The sequence below is a fragment of the Musa acuminata genome, chromosome BXJ3-5 (genome assembly GCF_036884655.1).
Source record: "Musa acuminata AAA Group cultivar baxijiao chromosome BXJ3-5, Cavendish_Baxijiao_AAA, whole genome shotgun sequence".
Classification (NCBI taxonomy): Eukaryota; Viridiplantae; Streptophyta; class Magnoliopsida; order Zingiberales; family Musaceae; genus Musa; species Musa acuminata.
In genome coordinates, this window is record NC_088353.1 from 26840583 (window position 1) to 26866862 (window position 26280).

Genomic DNA, 26280 nt, shown 5'->3' on the forward strand with positions numbered 1-26280 from the left:
TGTATTATGAATGCTTTAAATGATGAATGTTTGGTATCATGATCAACATGTTGATAAATGCTTAAAAATTTTAATGCTTGAATATCATGTATGATATGCTCATAATGATTGATTTATTTGTATCATGCACAAAAAATGAAATGCATGGTTTTGAAAATGTGCATGTTTTAATTTGAAAATATAATGATTAGATTGATACTTACCTTTGTCATGATTTAGAAATTGACGCAATGGGTCTTCCCTTCTTTTTGACATTGACGAAGGGGGAGAAATATCGCTAGCTCATCTTGCAAAATTTAGAAACATGCACTTTGCAAAGGAAGCAAATATTTGCTAGCTTACATATTGCAAGGAAAAGAACTTGACATCTTGAACATCACAAAAATTTGCTACCTTGCATAATGTAAAATTTGCTAGAATTGCTAGCTTGTGATATAAAGAGAAGCAAAAAGTTGCTATCTCAAAAGAAGCAAATTGCACAATTCAAGAAGAAAGCAAAAATTGCACTTCTCAAAAGAGAAGAAATTGCTATCTTGAACATCACAAAAATTTGCTACCTTGCATGATGTAAAATTTGCTAGAATTGCTAGCTTGTGATCTAAAGAGAAGCAAAAAGTTGCTATCTCAAAAGAAGCAAATTGCACAATTCAAGAAGAAAGCAAAAATTACATTTCTCAAAAGAGAAGAAATTGCTATCTTGAACATCAACCGAGAATTGCTAGCTTGAAATCTCAAGAAAAAGCAAAAATATGCTATTGTGCCTTTCTTAAGAAAAGCAAATATGTCAACTTGCATATCTTTGAATTTGCTAGCTTGTAAAACTTGCATATTTCAAAAAGCAAAAGTTGCTTTCTTGAACATCTCTAAATTGCTAGCTTGCATGTTCATGTAGAACTTGCTATCTTGAACATTACCAAAAGTGATATCTTGTATGCTATAAAACTTACATATCTAAAACTTGATAGCTTGAATGTTCTAAGCATGATGTAACACTTGCTAAATTTTCTAGCTTCAAAACTGCATGATGATAAAACTTGATATTATGTTTTTCATGTAATAAGTTGAACTTATATCACAAACACAAGAATAGTTGTACTTCTCCTTTTTATTGATGACAAAGGGGGAGAAGTATGTTGATGACATGACATGTTATACATAAGTTTATGATGACATATTTCTTGGATTTTTTATTCAGAGTTTCTATCAATATGGCATATTGATAGGGGGAGTTTATTTAAACTCCGGGAGTTAAGGTTAACTATGTCATCAAGTGGTTGTCATCATCAAAAAGGGGGAGATTGTTGAATCTTGTATTTTGATGATGAAACCACTTGATATATGTTTATGATTTAATCTACGTTTTGAGTGACGCAGGATAAGGATGAGATAATTAAAGTAGGAAAAATCATGTTGTGCCAAAGGAACATGTCAGAAGATTGGACGTCGAGCCGGTGGATCGGTCGACGTATTGACAAAAGGCTTTGGGCCGTGGACTCGGGCACCGGGCTAAGAAGAGCGGGTATTGTGCCAAGGATATCGAAGTTGCGGAGTCAACTGGCCGATTGGGCAATAGGCCACAGGAGAGGACGATGCGCCGAAGAATCGAACGAAGCGTTGAGGGACCAATGACATGCCGGACAACTTGGTTAATTGCTTAGGATTAATTGTCTCGATCGAAGTTTTGTTTTACATATGCAGGATTAACTACGATGGAAGTAAGACATATAGTAGGAGTTGCTCCGGAGTCAAGACTATGATCACGTTGGGAGTTCGAGAGTTCGACGGAAGTCCGGACGCTCGTCAAAGGTTCTGCGAGAACAAATCCGAGAAGTCCAGGAGCTTGCCAAAGAAGCTCATCATAACTCGCCAATTGGATCATCACAAGTCCAGGAGTTTGCCGGAAGTCCGCCGGAGCATCGCCAAAGGTTCATCGAATGTTCGCCGGAAGTTCGCCGAAAGCTCGCCGGAAGAAGCGGTTGATGCACCAGAGCAAGCTGTAGTAAATGTCTTAAGAAATGTCGTAGTTAGCATATAGATTAAGTTAGGAATGGGAGGTAATCCCATTAACTTAATATGGGGGCAATTGAGCCCTTGATAGAACCAAATTGGGCCGAATGGATCAACCCATTCGGACCAGAATTCCTGCTAGACGGTGGCACCGCCCAGGAGATGGTCTCCCAGGAAAGATGGGCGGTGCAACCGCCCAGGTCAGGCGGTGGCACCGCTTGGGCTCAGTCTCCGAGCGAGACTGGGCGATGCAACCGCCCTAGTCAGGCGGTGGCACCACCTCGGCTCAGTCTCCGAGCGAGACTAGGCGGTGCAACCGCCCTTGACAAGCGGTGGAACCACCTGAGCTCGGTCTCTGAGCTCTGTCAAGCGGTGCAACCGCCCCTATCAAGCAGTGGCACCGCCCAGAGGCTCAGTCTCTGAGCTGGCAGGCGGTTGTACCGCCCCAGTCAGGAGGTAGTACCGCTAGGACCCTGAAAATCCGGGAGATGATATTTTTGAGCTCCAAATATAAACCAGTTTGGAGCCTATAAATACCCCTCTCATCCCTGGGTAAAACACACAAGCACAGAGAGATTAAAAGAGAGAAAACGCTGCTATAATCTCTAGAATTTCCCTCCTCTAGCTTAAGTGTTAGAATTCTATTTAAGAGAGGAGAGTGAGTGCTTGTAAGGGTTGTCTCCTAAACCCGGTAAAAGGAGAAGAGGGGTATAAGAAGGAGGTTGATCTTCGCCTAGTAAAGGAAGATCGTTAGTGGATGCCGGTAGCCTCGACGGAAGAGGAATCAGAGGAGTGGATGTAGGTCATGATTGACCGAACCACTATAAACTCTCGTCTTCTCTTGTTTACATTTATTCTTGCTGCTTACCTTACTGCAAACCTCCATATGTGCTTTACTTCCTCATTACTTTTGCTGCACTCATTTACAAACTCGTTTTCAAGTTAAGTTTCCGAAAATAGTTTTACGTCGAAAATGATTTCATCGTACGAATGCAGTTTTAAACGTCGAATGTTTTCCACTGCATTAATTCACCGCCCCCCCCCCCCCCCCCCCCCTTAGTGCTTTTGATCCTAACACCCCTCTCCAGCTCAGAGCAGGCCTAGAGTTTTAAAAAGTGTCATCGTAGCCCTGCTATGTAGATCACCATTAGAGAGGAGGGCGCTTGACCTCCTTCATCCTCTCCTAGAGATCTGCAAGGATTCAGGGATATATGATCTCCCTAGGTAACACAATCTGTTATATATGCAGTTTTATATTTCGTAGATTTTTGTGCACCAATCTTCGCACAACGACGAACATCTCTTTGGGAATAGGGGATTTTATTTTCTATTCTTCCGTTGTGCATGTGATGTCGCCCCCAAAGATTTCCCAACAGTGGTATTATCTATCACACGAACAACCTGGCCCTTACTATCTTCGCAGATGGCAGCGCTGCCATCTGCATGTAAGCAGGCCGCCTGCAACGGCAGCCGCAAGACCGACCACGTGCAAGCAGGCCCCCTACAGCAACACTTGCAAGCAGGGTCGTAGGTACGACGACCGCTACCCCACGCGCAAGGGCGGCGCGCCTACGAGTGTTGGACCCATGGCAACGACGCCTATGGGCGTTGCGCCCATGAGCATAACCGCCTACGGGTGCTGCGGGGCAACGCCACCCACAGGGGCATCCGCAGGTGGGGGCGCCGCTCGTGGGCAAGGGCGGTGCCCCACGCCCCTCCGCCGCACAAGCTGCCGTCAGTAGGGTGGCGGCGGCAACGACATTAGCAGGGGAAAGGGAAAAATTGGGTTAGGGTTTTTGGGGAAAAAGATAATTTTGCCCCTATGAATATGACAAATTCGATTTTTGTCCTTTTATCTAAATTACGAAAATACCCCCTCAAAAGTTAAAAATTCCCTATATGTCCCTGAATTCAAAAAATATTAATTAATTAAAAGGTTTAATTGATTATTATTTTTTATTATTATCTAGTTATCCTACATGATGATGATTTATACATGTAATGTATGATATGTGGACGAATGATCATGGACCGTATGATGTGTGTACTTATGATTATTATTATTGGAGACTGCAAGCCTCCATTTTTTATTTCTCCTTTATTGTCGGGCCTACGTGCCTATGATTAAGTTATAATCACATGAGGAGGCACAGCGGGAGTGTGGAAGCGATAGCGGACCTACGAGACGAACGATTGCGATGCATGGAGATGCGTCGAGATGCTGACGGAACCGACGAGGGCAAGATAGACGATCACAAGGCATGGAGATGCACCGCTACACACATAGATCTTGATGTGAGTGATTAGGCCCATTGGCTCGGGCCTAATCATATTAGGCTGTGATCCATGATTATCTGCTGTGATTGCTTATACATCTACTAAATATGTATATATATATATATATATATATATATATTTGCATGTGATGTAAATATATATTAAATATGTATATGTGTGACATGTCATATTAGGATACCAAATCATAGAAACTCCTCTCTCGATAATATTAAGTCGGTAAACATGAGGCAATTAGATTGACCCACGTGACCTTCCATTGTTATAGGTAGGGATCGATTCTCGGTGTAGGTTGAGTTGGTCGAGTCCTTTGAGGCTCACCTACATCGCGATTCGCTATCTTGCCTATGACATAGAGATGTCACCGGTGACATGAGGACATGGTATGCTTGGTCGAGTCCCTCGAGGGTATATCATCGAATCAGACTCATCTTATAACGATGGTGTTGACTTAACCGAACATCATGGTTGGTCAAGTCCCTTGAGACTATGGTGATTCGGAGGCCGAACAGGATGGAAATCACAATAAGTTGTGAACAGTAAGAGTTGCCTACCTTTCGGGCTTAGTGTGATTAGTCGAGTCCCTTGAGGTTACACTAAGACACTGATTAGATCCAGATCCCCACTAAAAGTCTGCCAGAGACTTCCGTTTCACGTGCTGAGGGTATCGTGTGACTCGCTAGTAAAATAGTGGAAGTTTATTAAGATAGAAATTAATATCTTGATTATTTATTTTTATAAAATCTGTATGTTATTTATTTCTACTGCATCTTTATTTTTTAAAAATGTCGCTTTCAAATCCCTTACGTGGCATACTTGATATCAACTACCTCACTGGTCCAAATTATACGGATTAGCTCTGTAACTTGAGAATTATTCTCACGGTGGAGAAAATTACGTACATCCTTGATACAGTGATGCCTACACCCGAGGAAGGGGCAAGCAAGGATGAGATCACTTGCTACGTAAAGTACATTGATAACTCCACTCTTGCTTAGTGTTACATGTTGGGCTTTATGACTCCTGAGTTACAAAGACAACATGAAAAGATGGATTCCAAATCCATTCTCCTATATATCCATAAAGTATTTGAGGAACAGGAAATGACTCAGCGATATGAGATATCCAAGAGCCTCTTCCGTGCTAGGATAACTAAGGGGACACCGATTAAGAACCATGTCCTAAAAATGATTGAGTGCATAGAGAAACTCACAGGTCTAGGAATGGTCCTAGAGGATAACTTGTGTGTGGACATTGTGCTTTAATTCCTACCAGATTCATTTTCATAATTCATAATGAATTTTAATATGAACAAACTTGATGTGACTCTCCCGGAGCTCCTTAATATGTTGAGAGAGGCAGAGAGCACTATCAAGAAAAAGAAGCCAGTTCTCTATATTGGTGAGACCAAAAAGAAAAGGAAAGCAAAAAAGTCCCTTAATAAGGGTAAACTAAGTAAAGCAAATATTGCTGAGAAAGACTCGACAAAGGACAAAGGTCAGTGCTTCTACTATGGCAAAGTGCTAGTCATAGGTGCCCAGCAAGCCAATCACATGAGTGATGGCACGTGTGATTTGATACAGAATCTTTTTGCTTATTATATTTTGGCGTATATCACTTTATAACTATTGCATATATGCATATATATATTGTGATGTCATTGGATTTGTGCAATGGGAATCGGATCGTGATGAGATCATGATAATGAGATTGATTCACCTTTAAACACATATCCTAAATAATCCCGGTCATAAGTTACTCGAGAGGGACATCGTGATAACCGGATAGACTGGTGTGCTGTATACCCGTCCATATGATGGATGCAACTGGTCTCATAGCTGCTCGTGTAGGGACACTAGGGATACAGTACAGGTACTCATTGGAGAATGAGTTCACTGATTGTTCCGCTTACGGAATGCTGGATGGTTGATGATGCCTTATTGTCAGACAACGATTCCGTAGTCCTAGTGGAGTATTTGGTCCTTAGATTTGAGACACCAAGGATGTCCTGTATGAGTGCTCCACTCTTTGATACCAGACTTATAGGTTTGGATGTCCCAGATCTAGTGGAGCTGGTTATTGGGAGTGGTAGTCGACCTTACGAGGGCTATTGAGTGTCGATAGAGGATCATCCACTCTCGGCGTCTTGAGAGGAATATCCCATGTGTTCTTGCTCAAACAAATCCCTGGCCAAGGTCATTCGGGTTGAGAGAGAAAGAGTTCTCCGGGAGAATCCGATTAGAGCGAGACTTGAGTAGAAACCGTATGGGTCTGATAGCACCATGCTCGATATACGATCTCTGGGATATTAGATGGATGAGGGACTATAGGTACACGGTAACTAAGGCCAGACAAGTCCAATTGATTGGATTCCCCTGTATCGTTTGGGGACTACGGCGTAGTGGCCTAGTACGTCCGTAGTCGATGAGTCGAGTGAATTATTACAGAGATAACAATTCACTAAGTTAGAAGGAGTTCTGACAGGTATGACTCATGGCCAGCTCGATATTGGGCCTAGAGGGTCACACACATATGGTAGGTATTACGATAAGTAGAGGTTCGGATATGAGATATCCGACGGAGCCCTTGTTTATTGGATGCAGATCCAATACCCACTAGGGGAGGACCCATTAGGGTTTGACAGGGGACCTCTATAAATAGGAGGGATTCAGAGCCTTATAGGCTAGAGCCTTTGCTTGCCTTTCCTATTCTCCTCTCCCTCTCCACCTCAAAGTAGGCTTGGAGTTTTGAGGAGCGTCGTCGCAACCCTACTGTGTGGATTACCGCTAGAGAGGAGGATGCTTGACCTCCTTCACCCTCTCCTAAGGATCTACAAGGAAACATGGATATACGATCTTCCTAGGTAACACAATCTACTCTATATGCAGTTTTAAGTTTTACGGATTTTGCGCACCAATCTTCGCACGACGACGAACATCTCTTTGGGAATCGGAGATTTTATTTTCTTGTTCTTCCGCTGCGCATGTGATGTCGCCCTAAGATTTCCCAACACAAAGATGGGCACTGGAAGAGGAACTGCAAAGAGTACCTTGCAGAGAGGGCGAAACAGAAGCTTGGATAAGCTTTTGGTACATTTATGATCAGTCTTCATTTGTCATACTCTTATGATAACACATGGGTATTGGATACCAGTAGTGCTTATCATATATGTAATTCGTTGCAGGTTCTAGCAAGACCTAGGAGATTTGCGAGAGGTGAGATGGACCTCAAGATGGGCAATGGAGCAAAAGTTACTGTAGTAGCTATTGACGAGGTCATCTTACATCTGCTTGGTGGAGTTATTATTGTATTAGATGTATATTATTTTGTTCCTTCTATTATTGAAAACATTATCTCCATTTCATGTTTGACAGTTAGTGAATAATAGTTGCATAATGGTTTGTTTATGCTAGACACTACTCAACATATCATTAATGTAAGTGTGTCTAAGAAGAAAGTATATAAGGTGAATAGTGCATAAGTGTGACATTGTAAGCTAGGTCACATCCATGAGGGAAGGATTCAAAAGTTACAAAAGGATAGATATTTAGATTCATTCGATTATGAGTCATATGCAACTTACGAGCCTTGCCTTCGTGAAAAATGACTAACTCTCCATTTAGTGGAACTGGAGAGAGAGCCACTGAGCTGTTGGAACTCATACATAGTGATGTATGTGGACCTATGTCAACTCATGCTAATGGTGGTTACTCCTACTTCATTACTTTCACTGATGATTTTTCAAGATATGAATATGTGTACTTAATGAAATATAAGTCCGAGACCTTTGAAAAATTCAGAAAGTATAAGAATGAAGTGAAGAATGAGGAGAGAGAAAATAGAGTTGCAAGAGGGGGAAGGAGGGAGGTCTCCGGATAGCATGGGAGATGGGCACCACATCTAAGGTCAGCTAGGTTTTGAATAGATGCACTATCGTACTGGTTAGAATTTATACATGCATATAAGTGCACTTATGTATATAAGGATTGTGCACACCTATGAACGGAGGTGTATGCATGACATATGTACAAAAACCAAATAATGTATGTTACAGATTTCATATTAAATAACATATCATAATAAAAATATATACTAAATTTTGTCACGAAAATATCAACATTATGCTTACAAAATCATAGAATTCTAGTGTTTCTCTCTCTCCAAAATAGATTAATAACATGACTTTTTAAATTTTAAATAACATAACAAAATTAATCTGATCAATTTCATAATAAATTTCTCATATTTGCAATAGATTATCATCACAAAATAAAAATATCCTTTTAGAAATTTTTTTAATAACTATCAATTACCAAAGAGGATCATATTTCAATCATGAAATAAATGATTGGGATCATTTAAACAAAATAAATTAAATTAAAATTCTTATTTAACAAGTCATCTATTGAGATCAAAGTCAGATTCAACTCTAGTCAAACTATATTTAAATTGCTAGTCATTACATATACTGTAGAAGGGATCCTAATTGAATGGTCTATTGTGATGTCCATGATGCAGACCACAGAGATGAGTTGCATATGCAGATATAATGGCTTAATATCTCCATAACCAAAAACTGTACTTACATCAAAATCTGAGGGAACTATCTTCATAATACCACCGCCAAAATCCTGCGAGGAACTTATGTCACTATCTTGATTAACCCTCTGCTCTCTTCCGTTGTAACTCTGCCAGCATGGGTTCGCAACAGACCCTGAGTTCGCCAGAGTTCCCAGAAACGAGCCTTCGAGATGGCTCAACACCACTCACCTCAAATTGACTAGCAACAAGAAGAAAAAGAACACCAAGGGACAACACATGAAGGTCAGAGCAGAGCCCAACTCAAATAATTGTGTAGAAAGCTTGACAGTCTAGAATGACAAACTAAAGGGTAAACATAACCTAACAAGTTAAACATCTATCGGGCCCATTGTGCTTCTTAGGACAATCATGTATCTCTGCAGATAATTACTCACCTGCGTAGAGAGGAAACAGACTTAAAGATGGTCAAACCAATGAAGTGCTAAAACTTAAAAACAAGTCCTTCTCCAAGGCTTTCCCTCTTCTCACCTCATCAGGGTCTGGAACTTCCAGGGTAGTACTATGAGGTGCTTTTACTGCTATTAATGTTTCATCCTGCAGATAAGATACATGAGGATAATATCATGATATTCATAATGGAGAAGAGGCCAGTGCCTTATTGCCGTTTATAAACTAAGCAAGCTAACAGACCATCACCTGAAAGCATGGTGGAGCTTTGATGTCATCTTCAGTCACATATACCAACCTAAAGTCACAAAAATATCATGTCATATGGCGATTGCATGGATTGATAACATATTCAAAATGTAAATGCAAGAGGAAAAATACTTACTTTTGATTGATTTCATCTTCAATAAGGACCCTCAGTCTTTCACAAATTTGCTGTGAAGAAAGTGTTTCAACGCATTGTTAGGATGTGTGACTTCAGTAGCCTAGCAGCTCTATTAAAACCTGACCTGACCTGATACAATCATCAAAACCGCACTCTTGCAGGGCAAATTTTTCAACATCCACCTGAAGAATATGAAACTAGGATAATTCAGATGAGTTTACTTGGTTCACAATAAAGAATTTCACAACATGGCTCTACAGATAAGTATAAACTGAGAACAGTGGTTTTTTGGTCTTGCAAAGAGCATGCACATGTACATCATACCTGTAGTACTGAGATATCAGTATCAACTTCTCCTGGTCTTGTGTTGTCTTGTGACTCTTGTCCCCTGCCAAGCAATGAACCAAGACCTCGAGAACACTGAGATATAAAATAAACTTCCAAAAGGAAAAAGTATGAATTACTTCCAATGAATTTTGTTCTTGAGTTTCTTTTCTATAAGTCCAATCCCTACAAGGACATTAGCCACCTCTTCTGCACCTACACAATATAATTCTTACTATAGCAAAAACAAAGTTGAGTCGTTTACGTTATTAAGCATCTGCAGTACCTCAAGTGTTTCCGCAACATTATTCAAATCAAGGATGCTGTCCTCTGCATGTTTAAGCAAATTGATGAACTTTTTGGTCAGGAGTCCTGAAAAGGAAATTACACAACACAATTGTCAGAAGCAAAAAGCAAAGAAAATTTCCAGTATATTGCCTGAAGTTTCTAGATTAGCCATGACTTTGATCACCTAGAGAGCTGTCATAATGGCAAGTACCAACTGAAGTCAAGGTGTTGCATGAAGGTGAACCTGCAGGACCACAATGATACTGATAAAATTTGCATATGTAGATCATATGCAGGCCAAGCCCTTCAATTGGGAATTTATCATATCTAAGCTTGAAATTTGGCAAAGAAACAGCATATCTCATTAGCCAGTTGCAAAGATAGGTAGGTGCATGTATGCAAGTAACTGATGGGTGAATTTTCCTAGTGGAGATTACTAGTATGAAATTTTGATGATAATGGAAGGGTGAACCTATGCACCATGGTTTGACATAGGGGCTTGAGGGTAAAGACTTCTTGTACTTCGCAACCTTGGATCTGCCAGCTTTCTTTCTTCTGTTTCCTGATTTTGGTGTGAGAAAAGATTATTATGTCTTTCAGCATTAAAAGGATTCGTCATCCACTCACTTGACTCTGCAGCCTCATCATCTTCTTGTTCACTAAATTATGAGTAGCAAGTTAAAATTTCAAATTTACATAAAGGAATATACATCTCAGCAAATTTGATGACACAAGATTAAAGTAAGCCTAAGATCTGGAATACTGATAAAATTAAAATATATATATATATATACACATTAGATCTACAAGCAAGGTAAGATAGATGTGGTTAACTGAAAGGATTAATAGTCAATCCATTATAGCTATAATACAAGACTTTCTGCATTCTGTTGTAAGGACAAAGACAATAACTTGAGTTGAAAGCCCTATATTTTTTTATCATCCTCATCTTTCCTGATGACTAGATGGCTTAGCTGAACTAACAGAAACACTGGAAAATTTTGAAGAAGTTTCAAACTTTCTTAAATCTTGCCCTAGTTTTACTATGCATATAACTACATTTAATAACAGGCTAGAAGAGATGAACCAATAACTTCTAGCAGTGTCTTTCAATCTATCAAGAGCAACTTGAAAAACAAGTCCGAACAAAGATCTTGTTTAACATAGAATTTTCTCAAGCAAAATTCAGATGCTGAAGCACAACTTTCTTGTGTTACTTACATGACACTTCATAATCACCAATAAGTCAATAACTTATTCTAAGTTGAAGCCCATATCAGATGAGTTTACATGACACTTCATATTCTTTCTAACCTTTTCTAGAATAAGTTTGATATCAGATTATTTACTTCAAATCGCTGGCACTAGAGTACTTGCTACCGAGACATGGTGTGGTGGTAATGACAGTTCTCTAGAAACACTAATGTCATACAAATAATATGTTAATTGTTTTATGCCAATCTTTATTAATCAAACCATTTATAAAAATGCATCAAATACTTATCCTCCCACAACATAAATGTAAAGATAAAACCAGGATGCCCTAAGTTGTCCACCAACAACAATGAATGTAATGCTACAACCATGATTCGCCTTACCAGTCCATATTAGTGTATCGATCATCGATATGATATGTATCGATGTACTGACACATGGTACAATGAGACATACCAACAAACCAGTATGTACCGCCCATAATGGTTCCCTATGTGATCGATATGTACCGCCCATGCCAAGCAGTACATCGTGGTACGATGAACCCTGGCCGCAATCATTTGGGTTATTATAGATCTTTTCATGCTATTGAGCTCTTTGAAGGAAGAGACAAAATGACTACATAATGATGGATTTTCAGCATCACAATATTCCAAAGAGTTTAGGGTTGGCTACATAATTGTAAGTTCTCAAAACTCTAGAAGACACATCTTTTTACAAAAAATATTTGATTTCCTAAATATTATTGAACCTATCATTTTGTACTCTGATCAACATAAAACTTGTGGTTAAAGAAGTACATTATTCGCCATGAAACCATTGATGTTGTTATAAAAGATACCAAGAAACAAGCTAGTATCTACATGATGAATTAGATTCAAATAAAAATTACTAGCCAAAAGATTGGCAGATTTCTAATAGGAACTTGCTGCTGACTAAAATTAGATGGATATATGGAAAGTGCCAAGTCACATGTTACAAGTTATGAACATGCCAACGGTTCTTGCTCCGAATTGAACAAAGCAATTTCTTCAATATAGATATTCTTTGGAATATCTTCATACTTAGTCCTCTCTCAAAAAATCCTGACATTTACCTTCTAGATCTGAGTCTCCATATGTTCAAAACCTCTGTTACATAGTAAAGCTCCTCTTTGAATAAACAAAAATGGATGATATTCTATTGAGGCCACATGAGTCTTTTGACACCTTAATGTACTTCAGTGGGGATATCAAACTTCAGCTGTCACTAGAAGTTTTGTGATCGATGAAATAAATATTTGGAACAATCCCATTTCCATACCTTGAAAAGTACACATGCCATCATGAAGTATATGAGAATACAATGCCAACCATTTTGCAGAATAAGAATGAAAACAGCAATTTCTTTTTTAAGAAATGACTAGGTTGCAACATCTTGCATACCTTGATAAAGTATGCATACCATGTAAACCTGATCATCACTGTTGATCCTACTCATACCCTTCATCTTATAAATTTAAATGTAGATTCTACCTTTATATTCTACAAACATGTAAGCTATCTATTATAATAAACTATCATTTGTCATAATTTAAAGCAAGCATTGGCACCATTTATACCCATAGTGTCCTTCAAAGCTTAAAAATTTATATTTCTGATACTAAAAGTTTCAATTAAGCATAACAAGTTTTAGCACTTAAAAATTTGTACTGTCCTCATAGAAGCTGCACATTTCTGCATCCAGTGCACAAGGCTCCCACCAATGCGGGATCAGAGGAGGGAGGGTCAATGTACGTAACTTTACCTTTAAATATCTAAAGAGACTTCTTTCCGTGATTCGAACCCTGATCTCCTAGGTCGCAAATGAGCAACTTTACAGTTGTACCAAGGCTTGCCCTCCTAAATTTTTGCACACCTTATCGTTGGACATTTCTGCACTATTCTCCTAAATTTCCAAGTTTCACTGAGTAGCAATGAAATCCTTCAAATTTGACATTCCAAATAACCTTCCCAAGTTTTAGCATAACATCTAAGAAAACTAAAGAAATGCAGATCTATGACATCAACAACGTCAAAAAACATTGCATGAACACAATTTATAATATCTTTGTTTCTTAAAAGATGGGAATCCACATTACAAGGGCAAACAATCATGTCCATCTAGAAGAGAAATGATAAGTCGAGCAGCAAAATTAGCATACAATGAGGTTTAAATGCTTCAATTCATCTCAAGCTCAAATCAATAGGGAGACAACATTCCAACATGAGACTCACAGGCGTCTTAATAACTAGGGCATCGGCCAGCTCATCCCCGGTGATCCGACGCCCATCGGGGGCCGGGAGCCGGTGGTATTCATCTGTAGCAAAAAACGGTAGCGTTGCATAGGGGAACGGAAGGTACCGCTTCGGCAGCTGCGGCGTGCGGCTTCCAGCTGCTCGGCCGGCAGACATCGACCTCCCAGCACAAAACAAACCAAATCACAAAAGGAACCCCCGGTCGTCCTCCAAGAAAGAATCCGAGGCCAAACCCTGGTTCTTGGCCCGATTCCAGCGGCGGAAGAAGCGGGAAGAAGGGGATCCGACGGCGCCCAAGGTGGTGGCGGGGGATGGCTGATAGGTATGGGGCGGATCGGGGTCTGGGATCCGTGGACGAGGAGGAGGAGGGAGAGGGAGATGAGGTCGTGTGTAGGTTAGAAAGCGCGGGAGGGAATAATAGAGTTCAGACTTGGTTCGGAAATGAAGCGGAGGCGTCACTCCGGCCCCATTTAAATAATTATTTAACTAGATAATTCATTAAATATATTAAAATTTTGTTCGTACACCACCGTTAGCATCGCACGGTCGTCGGATGAGAGGCAGCGTTCATGGACGGTCACGTTATACACCTATACACAGCTGTTCGGCTGTTGGAACGACCAGAGAACAGGGAAGGAAGTCTTTGGGACAGTTGTCTAAAGCGTAGAAGGTAGCCGTTGGATTCAGCGACGTGCGCCAAATCCCCGCGAGTTCTCTTTTTCTAGGCATACGTCTGACTTGTATGTGTTTTACGGCGATAATACCAAAGTATTGGGGTATAAACCGCAATTTCCATTAATACTTTAATAGTTGTTGGTTACTTTTCCACTGACTTCAACATGGAGAATTGTAGATAGGATTATTCAGCCATATAAACACATACACAATTCAGCTAGATAAAGTATCATAATAGTCCTTGCAGTTTGACTCAGATCAAACACATGTATCCAATCCGTATTATTGACCCACATCAACCTAATAGTCCTTCCAATTTGACACAATCAAAAGTCATCTTCTGCTTTGTCTGTAAAGGTACAACAAAACATGTAAAACAAAACGAGGATCTCAGCATCAAAAACATATTCCATCAATACGTGGTGAGTTCCATCACGAGACACCATCATACTTGCAATCTACATACACATTACCTTTATGGATTATGTTCTGCACAGCAGTTGATATGACTGTCTTTCTCCAACATATTCTCAAAGAAGAATTAAGTGAAGTTGCAATCTCGATTTGTGAAATCCACTAAACAACCAGAGAGACACTTGCATCATGTACATAGCAAGGCGAGACAAACTACTTAATCAAACAAGCCAGGTCCGGATCATCCATGTCGAGATCCAGCCAACCATACAGCCGCATGTACTCTATATAATGATCCGGTGGTTTTATGGCACGAGGATTTCTTGGGGCGAAAGCATGCAATCTTTTGACATCGCGAGCAAGCCATCTAACAAAGGCTTGGTCTAGTGGAGGCATGACTCTTGCAAAGATCTCATCCTTCCTAGTCTCTTGCTTTGCAGGCTTATTCCCCATGACGCCAGATTATGATTTTTGCTGGAGCAGGAAAAAAAACAAGACATAATAAAATAGGACAAGGACAATTAGATACCATGCTCTATGTAATTAAAATGGAGAGCTTGCTGAAGAAGCAAACAGAAATAGTGAGTGATAAGCATCACATGAAGAATTTTGTTTTTGTGAATAGAAGAATGAGACGACAAAGAAGGCTCGAACATCATAAATAACTAAAAATCTTTGAAGAAATCATTAAAACTAAAACTTTCCTATCACAGAAGCCTGCATACAAAGAAGGCTCGAACATCATAAATAACTAAAAATCTTTGAAGAAATCGTTAAAACTAAAACTTTCCTATCACATAAGCCTGCATGTTGATCTACTATCAGAAACCTACATGTATCACAATCACAATTGGACACTCCCAAAAAAATAAAAGGTGAAGACATGAATGAGGGGGAAAGAAAAAAACAGCCCACCACCAACATTAATTTCTGAAGATAAGGGTGTGTTATTCCATAATTCTTTGATCTTAACTCTCTTTTGACATATTAATTGGTATTCATACCACCAACTATGAACATTCAATAGGTCATCACTAAACAGGATAGCATAACAAACCATCAATGAAGAATACTCATGTATTAAAACCACAACAAAACCAAAATAGGTACAAGTACTCTTAAATTTAACTCTTGTTGTATCTCATAATCTTTTTAAAGACTACATAATCCATAAACTACAGAGTTTTGACAATTATCCCCAAAGGCTATCCAGAATTTCTAAGTTTATGGAACACCTTGCCAGGTGTCGTGAAACATAGCATTGCCAATTGTATTGGATAGGCATGGGGGGCATGACCCAGCATTGTGTTGACATGACTCTCCACTGAGTTTTTGTATGCTAATACCTTAAATTTCAATAAAAAAACATGATTTATTATGGTCTTGAAATCCAAGGTCCTAATCCAAGTGTGCTGACTGAGACCAACCCAATCGATGTAGTCCAATATCGACTGATCCTAAGACCCATTGACTATTGCCAGAATAAGAAGTACAAGATATACTACCTCATACTTGTTATCACAATAGATTCAGTGAATGACACCACTAACATTTCATAGGCACTAGTGTTCTTTAACCTTATGGCTTATTTCATTAGTTTCTTAATTTTCTTCATCTTTCCTTTTACCTATCACCTGGGTTTATGACTTCTGAAAAGAACCTGTCAACCTTTTCAAAGGTTAAACTACTGCATTAAATCTATCACTAATGCAGTGATCTTAGTTGACAGCATGAATCGGCTAAAGGATTTGTATAAAGTTTCATCTATTGATACATATGATCCAAGAAAGAATGAATAGAATTCCACAAAGCTAGTATATTCTTGTTGATTTCAAGCCATCTAAGGTCTAAAGAAACGAAGTCAACTTAATAAAGACAAGGTAAGAGGAAATACATGTTTTGCCCACTACCTAGATTTATAAATTCTGAAAGGAACCCGACAACCTTTTCAATGGTCAAACTACTGCATCAAACCTACACCTCCGTTTATCTACATATGTCTACAATAATATATTAATCCTCATATATTAATTCAAGGAGATGCGTGTAAGACTAAGTCATCAACCACACTCTGGTTTTGCTAACATAGAACATGCTTCATAAACATTTGTATCCTGTGTGACACTGTGTAATTGTTAGTTTCCTTTTACATGTTTGAGAAAGGAAGGAGTGCATGGAAAGAACTGTTATTTCATATAAGTTCGATGACAAGTCCATGGTTCATAAAACATCTCAGAGAATAACACGGATGAGTAACAATCATTCGGATAGGCTAACAACTGTGCATACTAACAAAACGAGAATGACTTATTCTTGATGGCAACAGTTCTCTCCTTTTTTACATTTGTTTCAAATTCAAAATGGATGAACATTGCTAGTAATAAATATACTATCTAAGAAGGCTTCTTGGACACTCAATAACTCTTCCTAATGAAACAGTTTATACAGTGTTAGTTCGATTAGTTAATCAAGTTGGGTAGAATTTCAGCACATGGTTCTCCTGTTAGATATTCCACTTATTTGAGAGGTTAACAACTTAATATTGCCTTTGTAAATCTCTTTAGACTTGGCCTTTTGTAATGTGTTATATTCTTTACTTCACTGTTTCAAGAGAGACACTTGGACAATGGGAATAACTTACACACAATCTCTCATCAATCCCTCCATAAATGATCAGTTTTTTCCCAGGTGCAAAATAATCACCTTATTTCCTTCATCTTCTTTTTCTTATAAGGGGGTCTTCTCTTCTACAAAACAAAGTCATGTACAGAAATATAACTCCTATACCAACACTCTTCTTGACTTTTTTAGCTTTCTGTGTCTCCATCTATTTTTGTTTGGTATAACATAACTTCATTTGAGAACCAGCTGAGAACTTGGGCATCTAAAACCCATTGGCAAGCATGACGCTGAAGGGTTCTAGATCGAGCTCAGGATCGTACCTTGGGAATGCATAGCGTGCCTTCTTAAACTCAAATATCCTTTCTGTCTCCAACTATTACTTAATATGTCTGTCTATTTGTATTTTGTTGTGCATCATCAACACTATTTTTATCAAATGTTCAACGTTTGCCTGTTTCAAGCAGAAAAAATCACGACACATTTTCAAGGTCAGTGAAGACATGTCCACCAATACCTAATCCTTGCAAAATTTATATATTTAGCATGTCTGAGATGATCAAAGAAGTTGGTAACTCGCTTGCATGGGCACACAGATCAGACTGACATCTCAGCTTAAGGTTGCGAAAACAACAACATCCTCATTACCAACCTATAATTCTACCGCTGACTGATTTTGCATTGATTATCTAGGTCTGTGGACACTCTTTGATTTTTCCTCTTTCCACAGTATAGATTTTCTACAGATCCTAAACAGTTAACTTGATTGGAATCACTCATAAATTCCCGTGATGCAACGCCAATTGCATCTATCTCTAAAGACAAATCAGCTGGTAAAAGAAGATGCTGCACGCTAATATGCATTTAACCAAACAAGTTGAAGGCATGGCATTCCACAAAATACCCAATTATTTCAGCGGTGAATTGAGATCGTCTTAAAGGAGGGAACATCATCAGGTGATTGGAAAGAGAAATAAGAAATCAGAAACCGAAATTAGAACAAAGAGAAAGATAATCGAAAGATTGCGTTGTGGGACTGCCGCACCTGCTCCTGCCAATCCAGACGCACGATCTCGCCACAGTTCGCAATCAATCCCCTGCCCTCCGAAGCTTTATCCCCAAATACAATCTGCTGCTCCGTCAGACTATGTTAAACTGAAGCCGTCTAGCCCCCGTCCGAAGATTCTCGATGCCCAAGGAATACTAACCCTAACATGGGATGTGAGGTTCATATCCTGTGTCATGGGATCAGTATGCTTCAGAGTTCACTTGTGCGAGACCTTGATGTGATGGATGGTCGGAATAAAAGCGCTATTTATGTTAGTTCCCCCAATCGGAATAATTACAGATTATTCCTATATTTAAATATGATTAACATCTCGATCTTTATATTTTAAAAAATAATATTAGATCCTTATATTTGTAAAATATTTAACCTTAATTCTTATATCGCTAACTTCATTAAAAAAATTACACGTATTGTCACTTATAAAAAATATTTATTTAAATTATTAAATTTATTTTTGAAATATTTCTCTTCCTCTCCTCTTTCTTGCCTATTTGCCCATCGTTCGTCCACTATACCTGCTCGACTATCATCACACCTACAATACTTGTCGCCGTTGCACCTACATCACTCGTCGTCGCCACACTTACATCGCTTGACCCCCTGCACCGCTTGACCACTATCGCTCCTGCATTGCTCATTGTCGCCACACCGAACTCAACTCACCGTCACACTCAATAGACTGCCACACCTGCTCATCTACCGCACAATTGTGCGCATTCGCTGAAGCATTTGGAGCATATGAACCGTTGCAAACAAAGACGGGAGAGGACATTGCTACATATTTTCTACTAGCACATGCCACCATGAATCCTCAACTATTGATTTGGAAAAGCAAAGAAGCAATAGTCTGGTTGATGATGCATTTGTCTAACAATATAAGAATAGATTTAATGTAATATTCCAAGTGGAATTAAGCATATTTATTAGCTCGATTGAGATATTCGATTCATATGTATATTAAATCAGAGGAGATAAAAAAGGGGAATGAATCATATGGAGGGGTTGATGGTGGTGTTGACAGTGAGGAGGGAGATCTTGTTGACCTTGGAGTGGAAGATGATGAGTGTCACGAGAGGAGAGGGAGAGGTGGCTGTTGTAAGGGAACAACTGTAGGCTCTGGTTGAGGAGGAACGAGTCGCAGCAGTAGAAGGCGATCCCAAAGGTGAGGTCGTCCCACTATTGGACCTTAGCATCGACGCACCGCTGGAACACTGAGTTCTTATTGGGTCGATTCTAAAGAGGAGACACATAGGCAGCAAGCTTCTTTGACAATGATGAGACCGTTGTCGGCCATGGCGAGGATGACGGGGTGGCGGGTGAGCAGGTGCAGTAGGTGAGCAGGGTGCGATAGGCGAGTTGGGTCTAGTGCAATAGCAACAAGCGATGTAGGTGCGACGATCAAGCGGTGCAAGAGCGATAGTGGTTGAGCGAGTCCAGGGTGATGGGGTTGAGCAGGTCAAGAGAGGCGATAGTCGAGCGGTGCAGGTGCAATAACGGTGAGCATTACAGGTGCAATGATGGTCGAGCAGTGCAAGAGCGATGCAGGTCAAGTGGGTGCGATGGGCGAGTGGTGGAGAGGAAGAGAAATCAGTTAAGGTGAGAAGTGGATATAAATTTAATAATTTAAAAATAATAAACTCATATTTTTATTTTTTTATTTACACTCTTTGTGCCTGCAACAACACATGCGATTTTTTCTATCAACAAAGTTAACAATGTACGAAAAATTAGGATGAAATGTTTTACCTTCGTAAGGTTAGAGACCCGATACTACTTTTTAAGATATATAGATCGGGATACTAACTAAAGTTAATTATAGGAGTAATGTGTAATTACCCCTCCCAATCTCTCTATATGGAACTCTTCAATATCTCATCATTTATAACCATATCATATGAAATGACCTTTTTACCCTCGTAGACGACTTAATTGGATTCATGATTTATGAAAAAAAAATCATATTGAATGAAATTTTTTATTAAAAAAAATATTCTGCATTTAACTAGTTTCAATTGATTAAGAAATAGTTATAAAAAAATAAAAAATATCATTTGTGACCTAACACTTTATCAGTATACATCAGATTTAACGCTAAGATTGAAACAGAATGTTTGGAACATCCAATAAGACCATATAACTATTTTGTTTTATGCAACAATTTCAGCTTATGAGAGGTCAAACATAGATGTTTTGTAAACATATTAGCTACTTGAAGAATATATATATATATATATATATATCATTTTCATTTAAATAAGAGAATTTGTGTTCAGAGTAGCCCTCGTACCATACCTGACTGAGAACTTTGGATGATGCACAAGACGAAATCACTTGAAACAATCTTCCATTTGCTATGCATATCGAGTGAGATAGCAACCAGCATTTGTTCATACACTCATCAGAAAGCTACTGCCATTGGATGCCAAATCTAATCAAGATCATCAATATGAATATATTTACCTTTTATTCCTTACAGTCCAGTCTGCAATACTTTCTGAAGTACCATTTGCGTACAATCCAATCTATGTGAACTTTGCAGATTGCATCTGCTGCACACAACAGTGGCAGTGGCAAAACTAGTGATTAGCTAACATGACGTCTGGTACTCGGGAGATAAATTTCAATGGCTTGGATCTTTGCCAAAACCCATGAGGACATGTGTAATTAGCATTGAGCCCCTGCGTGTATATTCTGCAAGCCGTCCTACCAAAGGGAGATTGGTTGTGTCCCTGTTCTTTAGAGGCTTCCTATCCCACCTGCACTTGTATTCATGATGAATTAGTTTCTATCACCAAAATCTATCAAAACTGATGCTGGAATTAAAGCATGCCAAAAGACAGTGAGAGCTTGGACTAACCAGTCTTCATGATGGACAACTTGCCCCCCTTCAACTTTCAGCTTAATAAGTGATACTAGATCGATATCTTTTCCGAAAATTTTGTAATGTTGCTTGTTATCAATCAAAATCTGAAACATACACAAAATAGGTTGTCATTACAGAGAGAAAGGTTTCTGTTGACTTCCGTATGAACATGGAGGTGATTCGATGTGTGCCAGTGCTGGTGTAGAATCATCATGGGACCTAGATGGTGCATATATGGCATCTTGAACAGCAAGCAAATCGCAGGTTCATGTGCATTATGTGTGTATGCAAGTAATTTTCAAAGAAGAAAGTCCCATATGTGCATATATTAGGTGTGTATAAAGGGCTCTTTTTGTTCTTGTTAAATTATATAATTTTTGAACTTTTTGAGGAAAAAAGAAAGTTACAAAAAAGCATATTGGAAGAGCAATGCAGAGATTCATAGCAAAATACAACCACATACCTCAGCTTTTCCTGGTCCAGTTGCATTTTCTTGTATTGTATATTCAACAATCCTAGATTCACTGAAAACCTGAAAGGCATAGACTGCCTCAATTGATGATAGAAAATATCGTTGATACAGAGGTAAACTTACATCTTCAACATTGATTAATCAGGTATAACCGTAACCCAGACATACTTAAAAATACAAGAGATAGCTGCAACACACAGATAAGTGTGTCATGGTGGTATAAATTTATAGGATCAACTGCACTGCCTATACTAATAAAATAGATCTAAGATAGAATTAGATGGATAATTATCTTTGAAGAATAATAAATAGACGATAAATGACAATCTTAATGCAAAGTAAAGCTTACTCTGCATGGCTATACATGGCATCAATATGGTTCACCTGAAGGGCAAGTGCATAGACTGAATGATCAAATTTGCAATACTACATGATCTAATTACATAATGTATCTACTAGCACTGAGGTTTAGCAGTAGTCAAGTTTATTATGATGTACTTCAATTTTCTATCAAGTAAGACGTATAAAATTATAAATCCGACTGCATGAGTCCTTGTATCTGTTTCCAAGTACTCAATGGTCAGTAAATTCAACCAAATTTTGATTTGGAGGATATAAAATACACATAATAGTTAGCCAAAAAGTCAGGAAACTCTGACAGTAGTTACTTATCCAGGCTAGATGGTTCAGAAAATTAAATTTGTAAATTCATAATGCTAACGTATGTCATAATCCTAATGAGAAAATTAAAAAGTTTTCTCATATTTTTATGTGAACGCCTATAAAGGTTTGCATCACACATTAACTTTAGAGACCCAGTGACCGTTTCGTATCTTTATCTATCAATTCAGTGGATCGCAAATGTGTTGTTATTAGTGAATATATATAAACAGCCCTGTCATGAGTCTCGTAGGTGAAACATAACTGATCACCTGCTGACTACCGTATTAAACCTACTTCCAAAACGCACCCGCACTTTACAGTCTGTAGATATCATATTTTTCCACCTGGGGAATGTCTTTGTCGTATGTTGGAAGAAAAAAAGACGTTTCCCTTACCAAGAACTCAGTCAGGACAAAATTAATTCTTGGTCTATTGAGTATTTCGAAATAACGGTGACAAGACATGAGAGGTCGACATTGGAAAGTAAGGTAGTAAACTGTAAAACAATCAAGATTCCTAAATGCGAATTGTCAAGCTTGATTAGAAAATTCTATACTGTGTTATTATGAACACTAAACTAAGCAATCAACATTCACTTGGCATATTACAAAGCAAACCATGAAACATGAAACACTATTCCCAAGTCAAAGTAGCGTGGAACAAATCATGATGATCTATAAACTAGAATATATAAATTCTAGTAACCATTATCCTGATTATTATCACAAGTGACATTGTCATGATTAGATCCGGTAGGTTAACAAACTTTATTAAGCCTGAACCACTAGCCCGGAATGCTGAAGCTCAAGTCGACTTGTGAGAGTAAATCAGTGTGTTAACTTTATTGAAGCCAAAGTTAATAATAGTAAACCCTTATAAGTTAATATAAGACTTTGGCACTTATAACGTGGGACTAAATCGAACGGTTACATCGAACCTGAGGCTCTAGCACAAGGCCTGTCAGAAGTTTTCTCAGAGAGCTTTCGCACAACCAATTCATTGTGCGGTCCATATAGAACACTATTATCTTGCCTACTATAGATGAAAACTTTGGCCCTTCTCCAACTGAGATAAGCTTGTTAGCAACTTATCATGTGTTACTTTTAGTTGTACTGCACCTTCCTAAAATCTGTGTATTTTACTAGAGCTATTGTCATAATATTAATGTCTGATAAGATTTTTACTATGTATTGCATTCTTCTTAAAGACCAACAGGCACCAATAAAAAATCAAAGCAATCTCGACAAAAGCATGACGAAGAACACTAAAGCCAACAAAGCAAATCAAAACCTTGGGGAGTGAATAAAACGCGGATTTGATCTGCTTCACTCTGCAAAAAAATAAGGAGAGCCGAACTTAATCAATGCAACAACTAGGCAATAAACCTGACAAGCCAACTGTGGTTAGCTACTCACCCGTGAGCGCACATGAGAGGATCCTCAAAGGTTGCATTGGGAGCGTAGATTTCAAAGTCTCGTGCCGTGGCACGCGATCCATATCTGAATATGTACATGACAAGAAAAACAAATTCAACAAAGAAAGAGAGATAATATCCCAGAAGGTAAAGAAAAGGCATAATTAATTGACTGACAATTTGAGGAGGTGGGGGACGATGAATTCGGAGATGCCTCCTCCGGAGTTGCTGAAAGATTTGTCGTCTTGGAATACCTTTGCCCGCTGCTCGTAATCCATCGTAAGCAATCAAGAACTTTAAAGCGGAGTGGATCAATGGAAGAGGAGATTTTGGAACCCTAATCGCAATCGGATCGAGAGAGTGGGGGAAGAGTGGTAGCGAAGAAAACACAGCGAGAAAGCCAAGGCAGCGGTCACGTTTGGTAGCAGGAGTGGCCTTTCGCTACCCTCATCTCAGGTACCCGTCTTGTAACTGCAACAAGTGCGGAGCTTAAAGGTGGCTCCCACTCGTGGCTCTTATGGGTTTTTTGTTAAAGCGTAAACGAATTACACCAGTGAAACAAGAAGGTGGTGATTCGAAGCGTGCCGCGTGGCGAGATAGCGTCGGTTTGCATGGTTCTGTGGCCGTTGATCGTTCCATATATATATATATATATATATATATATATATATATATATATATATATATATATATATATATATATAAAAGTCTTCAGAAACGAGGATTTATCAGATGTCACCCGATTTATGACGCAGGCATCTTTTTTCTGAAATGCTCTTTATAAAATAAAAAAATAACCAATGTCTATCGGTAAATCTACATCTACATATTTAATTTTTATCAAGAGGCTCTAAATTTTTTTTTGACTGAATCGATCTGTTTGACATCAACCAAATCAAAGCGATGTAATAAAAGCCTAACTATTTGATTTGATCTAATTTAGGCTTAAATTGCCCCATCTTTTTCTCCAAAACTAACCCATCATATCTTGAATGCAATAGAAACATCAAAGAAAATCATTGTTGACCTTCTTCTTCAATTGAAGAAAATCATGCTGAAGCAAATACAACGAATGCAATATAAATATCGTTATTGCCAATAGGAAACTTTGAGTATTTTTCGGCCTAATTGAATGATGGAACAAGTTATAGCCGTTGCCTTTCTATTGGGCCTCGATGATCGTGATGATCATTACCAATGGGACAGAAAGTCGTTGTTATCTTCTCACTAAGCGTCGGTGATCGTGGTTGTTATCGCCTTCCTGTTGAGCATCAATGGCCATGGTCATCATCGCTAATGGGGCAGGATGTTGCCATCACCTTCCCGTTCAGTCTCTATAGTCATCGTCTCTTATGGGATAAGAGGTTGTCGTCATCTTTTTCTAACAAGACGTTCACCATCCTACTAGTGGCTATTGTCATGGTCGTTAGTTGAGCCATGGTTTATCATCGTAACCTTATTTAACTTTACACAGCCTCGCTGAATCAATACATGATTGATCATTGTATTGGTGAAGCATTTGTAGTGTCACTGAAGCGCTAGTTGCATCAGCTTATCATTCATTGCATCATTGAATCATTTACTGTAATAATAAAAAAAAATATAGTATTAGATGAATACATATTTATAGTTTGGTATTATTAATTTTGAATGTCATTTAAATATAGGCTAATTATGATAGGAGTGATCCTCTTTTAAATAAAATATTTTATTTTCTAGATAAGATAGACAGTTTAAATGAAACACCAGCTTTATGGATATCGAAATTAGAAGTAATTTTGATAAGTAGTCATCCGATACCAAACTAAGCAGAAGGATATACCTCTCCACAACTTCAAACATTAAACTTTATTTTTGAAAGTGATTATAAATTAGAAGAGCAAATTGAAGTATCTTCTTGAAATCTCAAACTTAAAACTTTGATTTGAACAAGACATTCATAATCGATGATTATAAAGATATTTATAAAATATTTGAAGAAAGTTAGCTAAGTAAAGAATAGTAAAGAAGCCGAAGAAGATATGGATCATAATACATTTGATGCCCATGATATTGTTAGTGAGCGGATCGAATTTAATCTATATAGGTATGAAAACCTATTAGAGGATAAGGTCATGAAAGAATATGATTTCAACCTTAATACTTTTAACTCCCTTTCCAAATGAAGAGGAACTTATTATGATATATATTGGATAGGTAATAATTTATGATTGTTCATATTATAATGTTTAATATAGTAATTTATTTATGATATTTGACACATAAGTCCTTCATATTTTTTTAGGTATTTACAGATATTTTAGAGTTTAAAA

At 38.4% G+C, this 26280-nt stretch overlaps 3 protein-coding genes across 3 annotated transcripts; all 3 read right to left on the reverse strand.

The window, feature by feature from the left end:
- Positions 1 to 8735: 8735 nt before the first annotated feature.
- Positions 8736 to 14447, reverse strand: LOC103985258 (transcription factor E2FB). Its single transcript, XM_065151488.1, is given in 12 exon segments — positions 8736 to 9082; positions 9205 to 9278; positions 9373 to 9438; positions 9541 to 9589; positions 9677 to 9751; positions 9806 to 9858; positions 10001 to 10064; positions 10141 to 10205; positions 10266 to 10372; positions 10473 to 10532; positions 10769 to 10947; positions 13759 to 14447. Coding segments are annotated over 11 exon segments (873 nt in total). The 5' UTR covers positions 10908 to 10947; positions 13759 to 14447; the 3' UTR covers positions 8736 to 8961.
- Positions 14448 to 14844: 397 nt separating this feature from the next.
- LOC135584017 (uncharacterized) lies at positions 14845 to 18672 on the reverse strand. Its single transcript, XM_065150321.1, has 2 exons — positions 18533 to 18672; positions 14845 to 15342 (listed from the first exon to the last, which is right to left on the reverse strand). Exon 2 carries the CDS (start codon positions 15319 to 15321, stop codon positions 15082 to 15084), a length of 240 nt encoding a protein of 79 aa, XP_065006393.1. The 5' UTR covers positions 15322 to 15342; positions 18533 to 18672; the 3' UTR covers positions 14845 to 15081.
- Positions 18673 to 20985: 2313 nt separating this feature from the next.
- LOC135637902 (uncharacterized) lies at positions 20986 to 24402 on the reverse strand. The gene is made up of 6 exons (XM_065150775.1): positions 24146 to 24402; positions 23970 to 24053; positions 23845 to 23884; positions 21883 to 21951; positions 21414 to 21523; positions 20986 to 21312 (listed from the first exon to the last, which is right to left on the reverse strand). Exons 1-6 carry the CDS (start codon positions 24244 to 24246, stop codon positions 21177 to 21179), a joined length of 540 nt encoding a protein of 179 aa, XP_065006847.1. The 5' UTR covers positions 24247 to 24402; the 3' UTR covers positions 20986 to 21176.
- Between the last annotated feature and the right edge of the window lie 1878 nt (positions 24403 to 26280).

What these genes read in the sequence shown, in the direction of transcription:
- LOC135637902 (XM_065150775.1), bottom strand. Translation starts at nt 24,246, where the DNA reads ATGGATTACGAGCAGCGGGCAAAGGTATTCCAAGACGACAAATCTTTC. An exon ending in GTCCCCCACCTCCTCAAATT is followed by an intron (nt 24,054 to 24,145) that starts GTCAGTCAATTA and finishes GTACATATTCAG; the next exon opens with ATATGGATCGCGTGCCACGG. An exon ending in CCTCTCATGTGCGCTCACGG is followed by an intron (nt 23,885 to 23,969) that starts GTGAGTAGCTAA and finishes ATTTTTTTGCAG; the next exon opens with AGTGAAGCAGATCAAATCCG.
- LOC135584017 (XM_065150321.1), bottom strand. Translation starts at nt 15,321, where the DNA reads ATGGGGAATAAGCCTGCAAAGCAAGAGACTAGGAAGGATGAGATCTTT.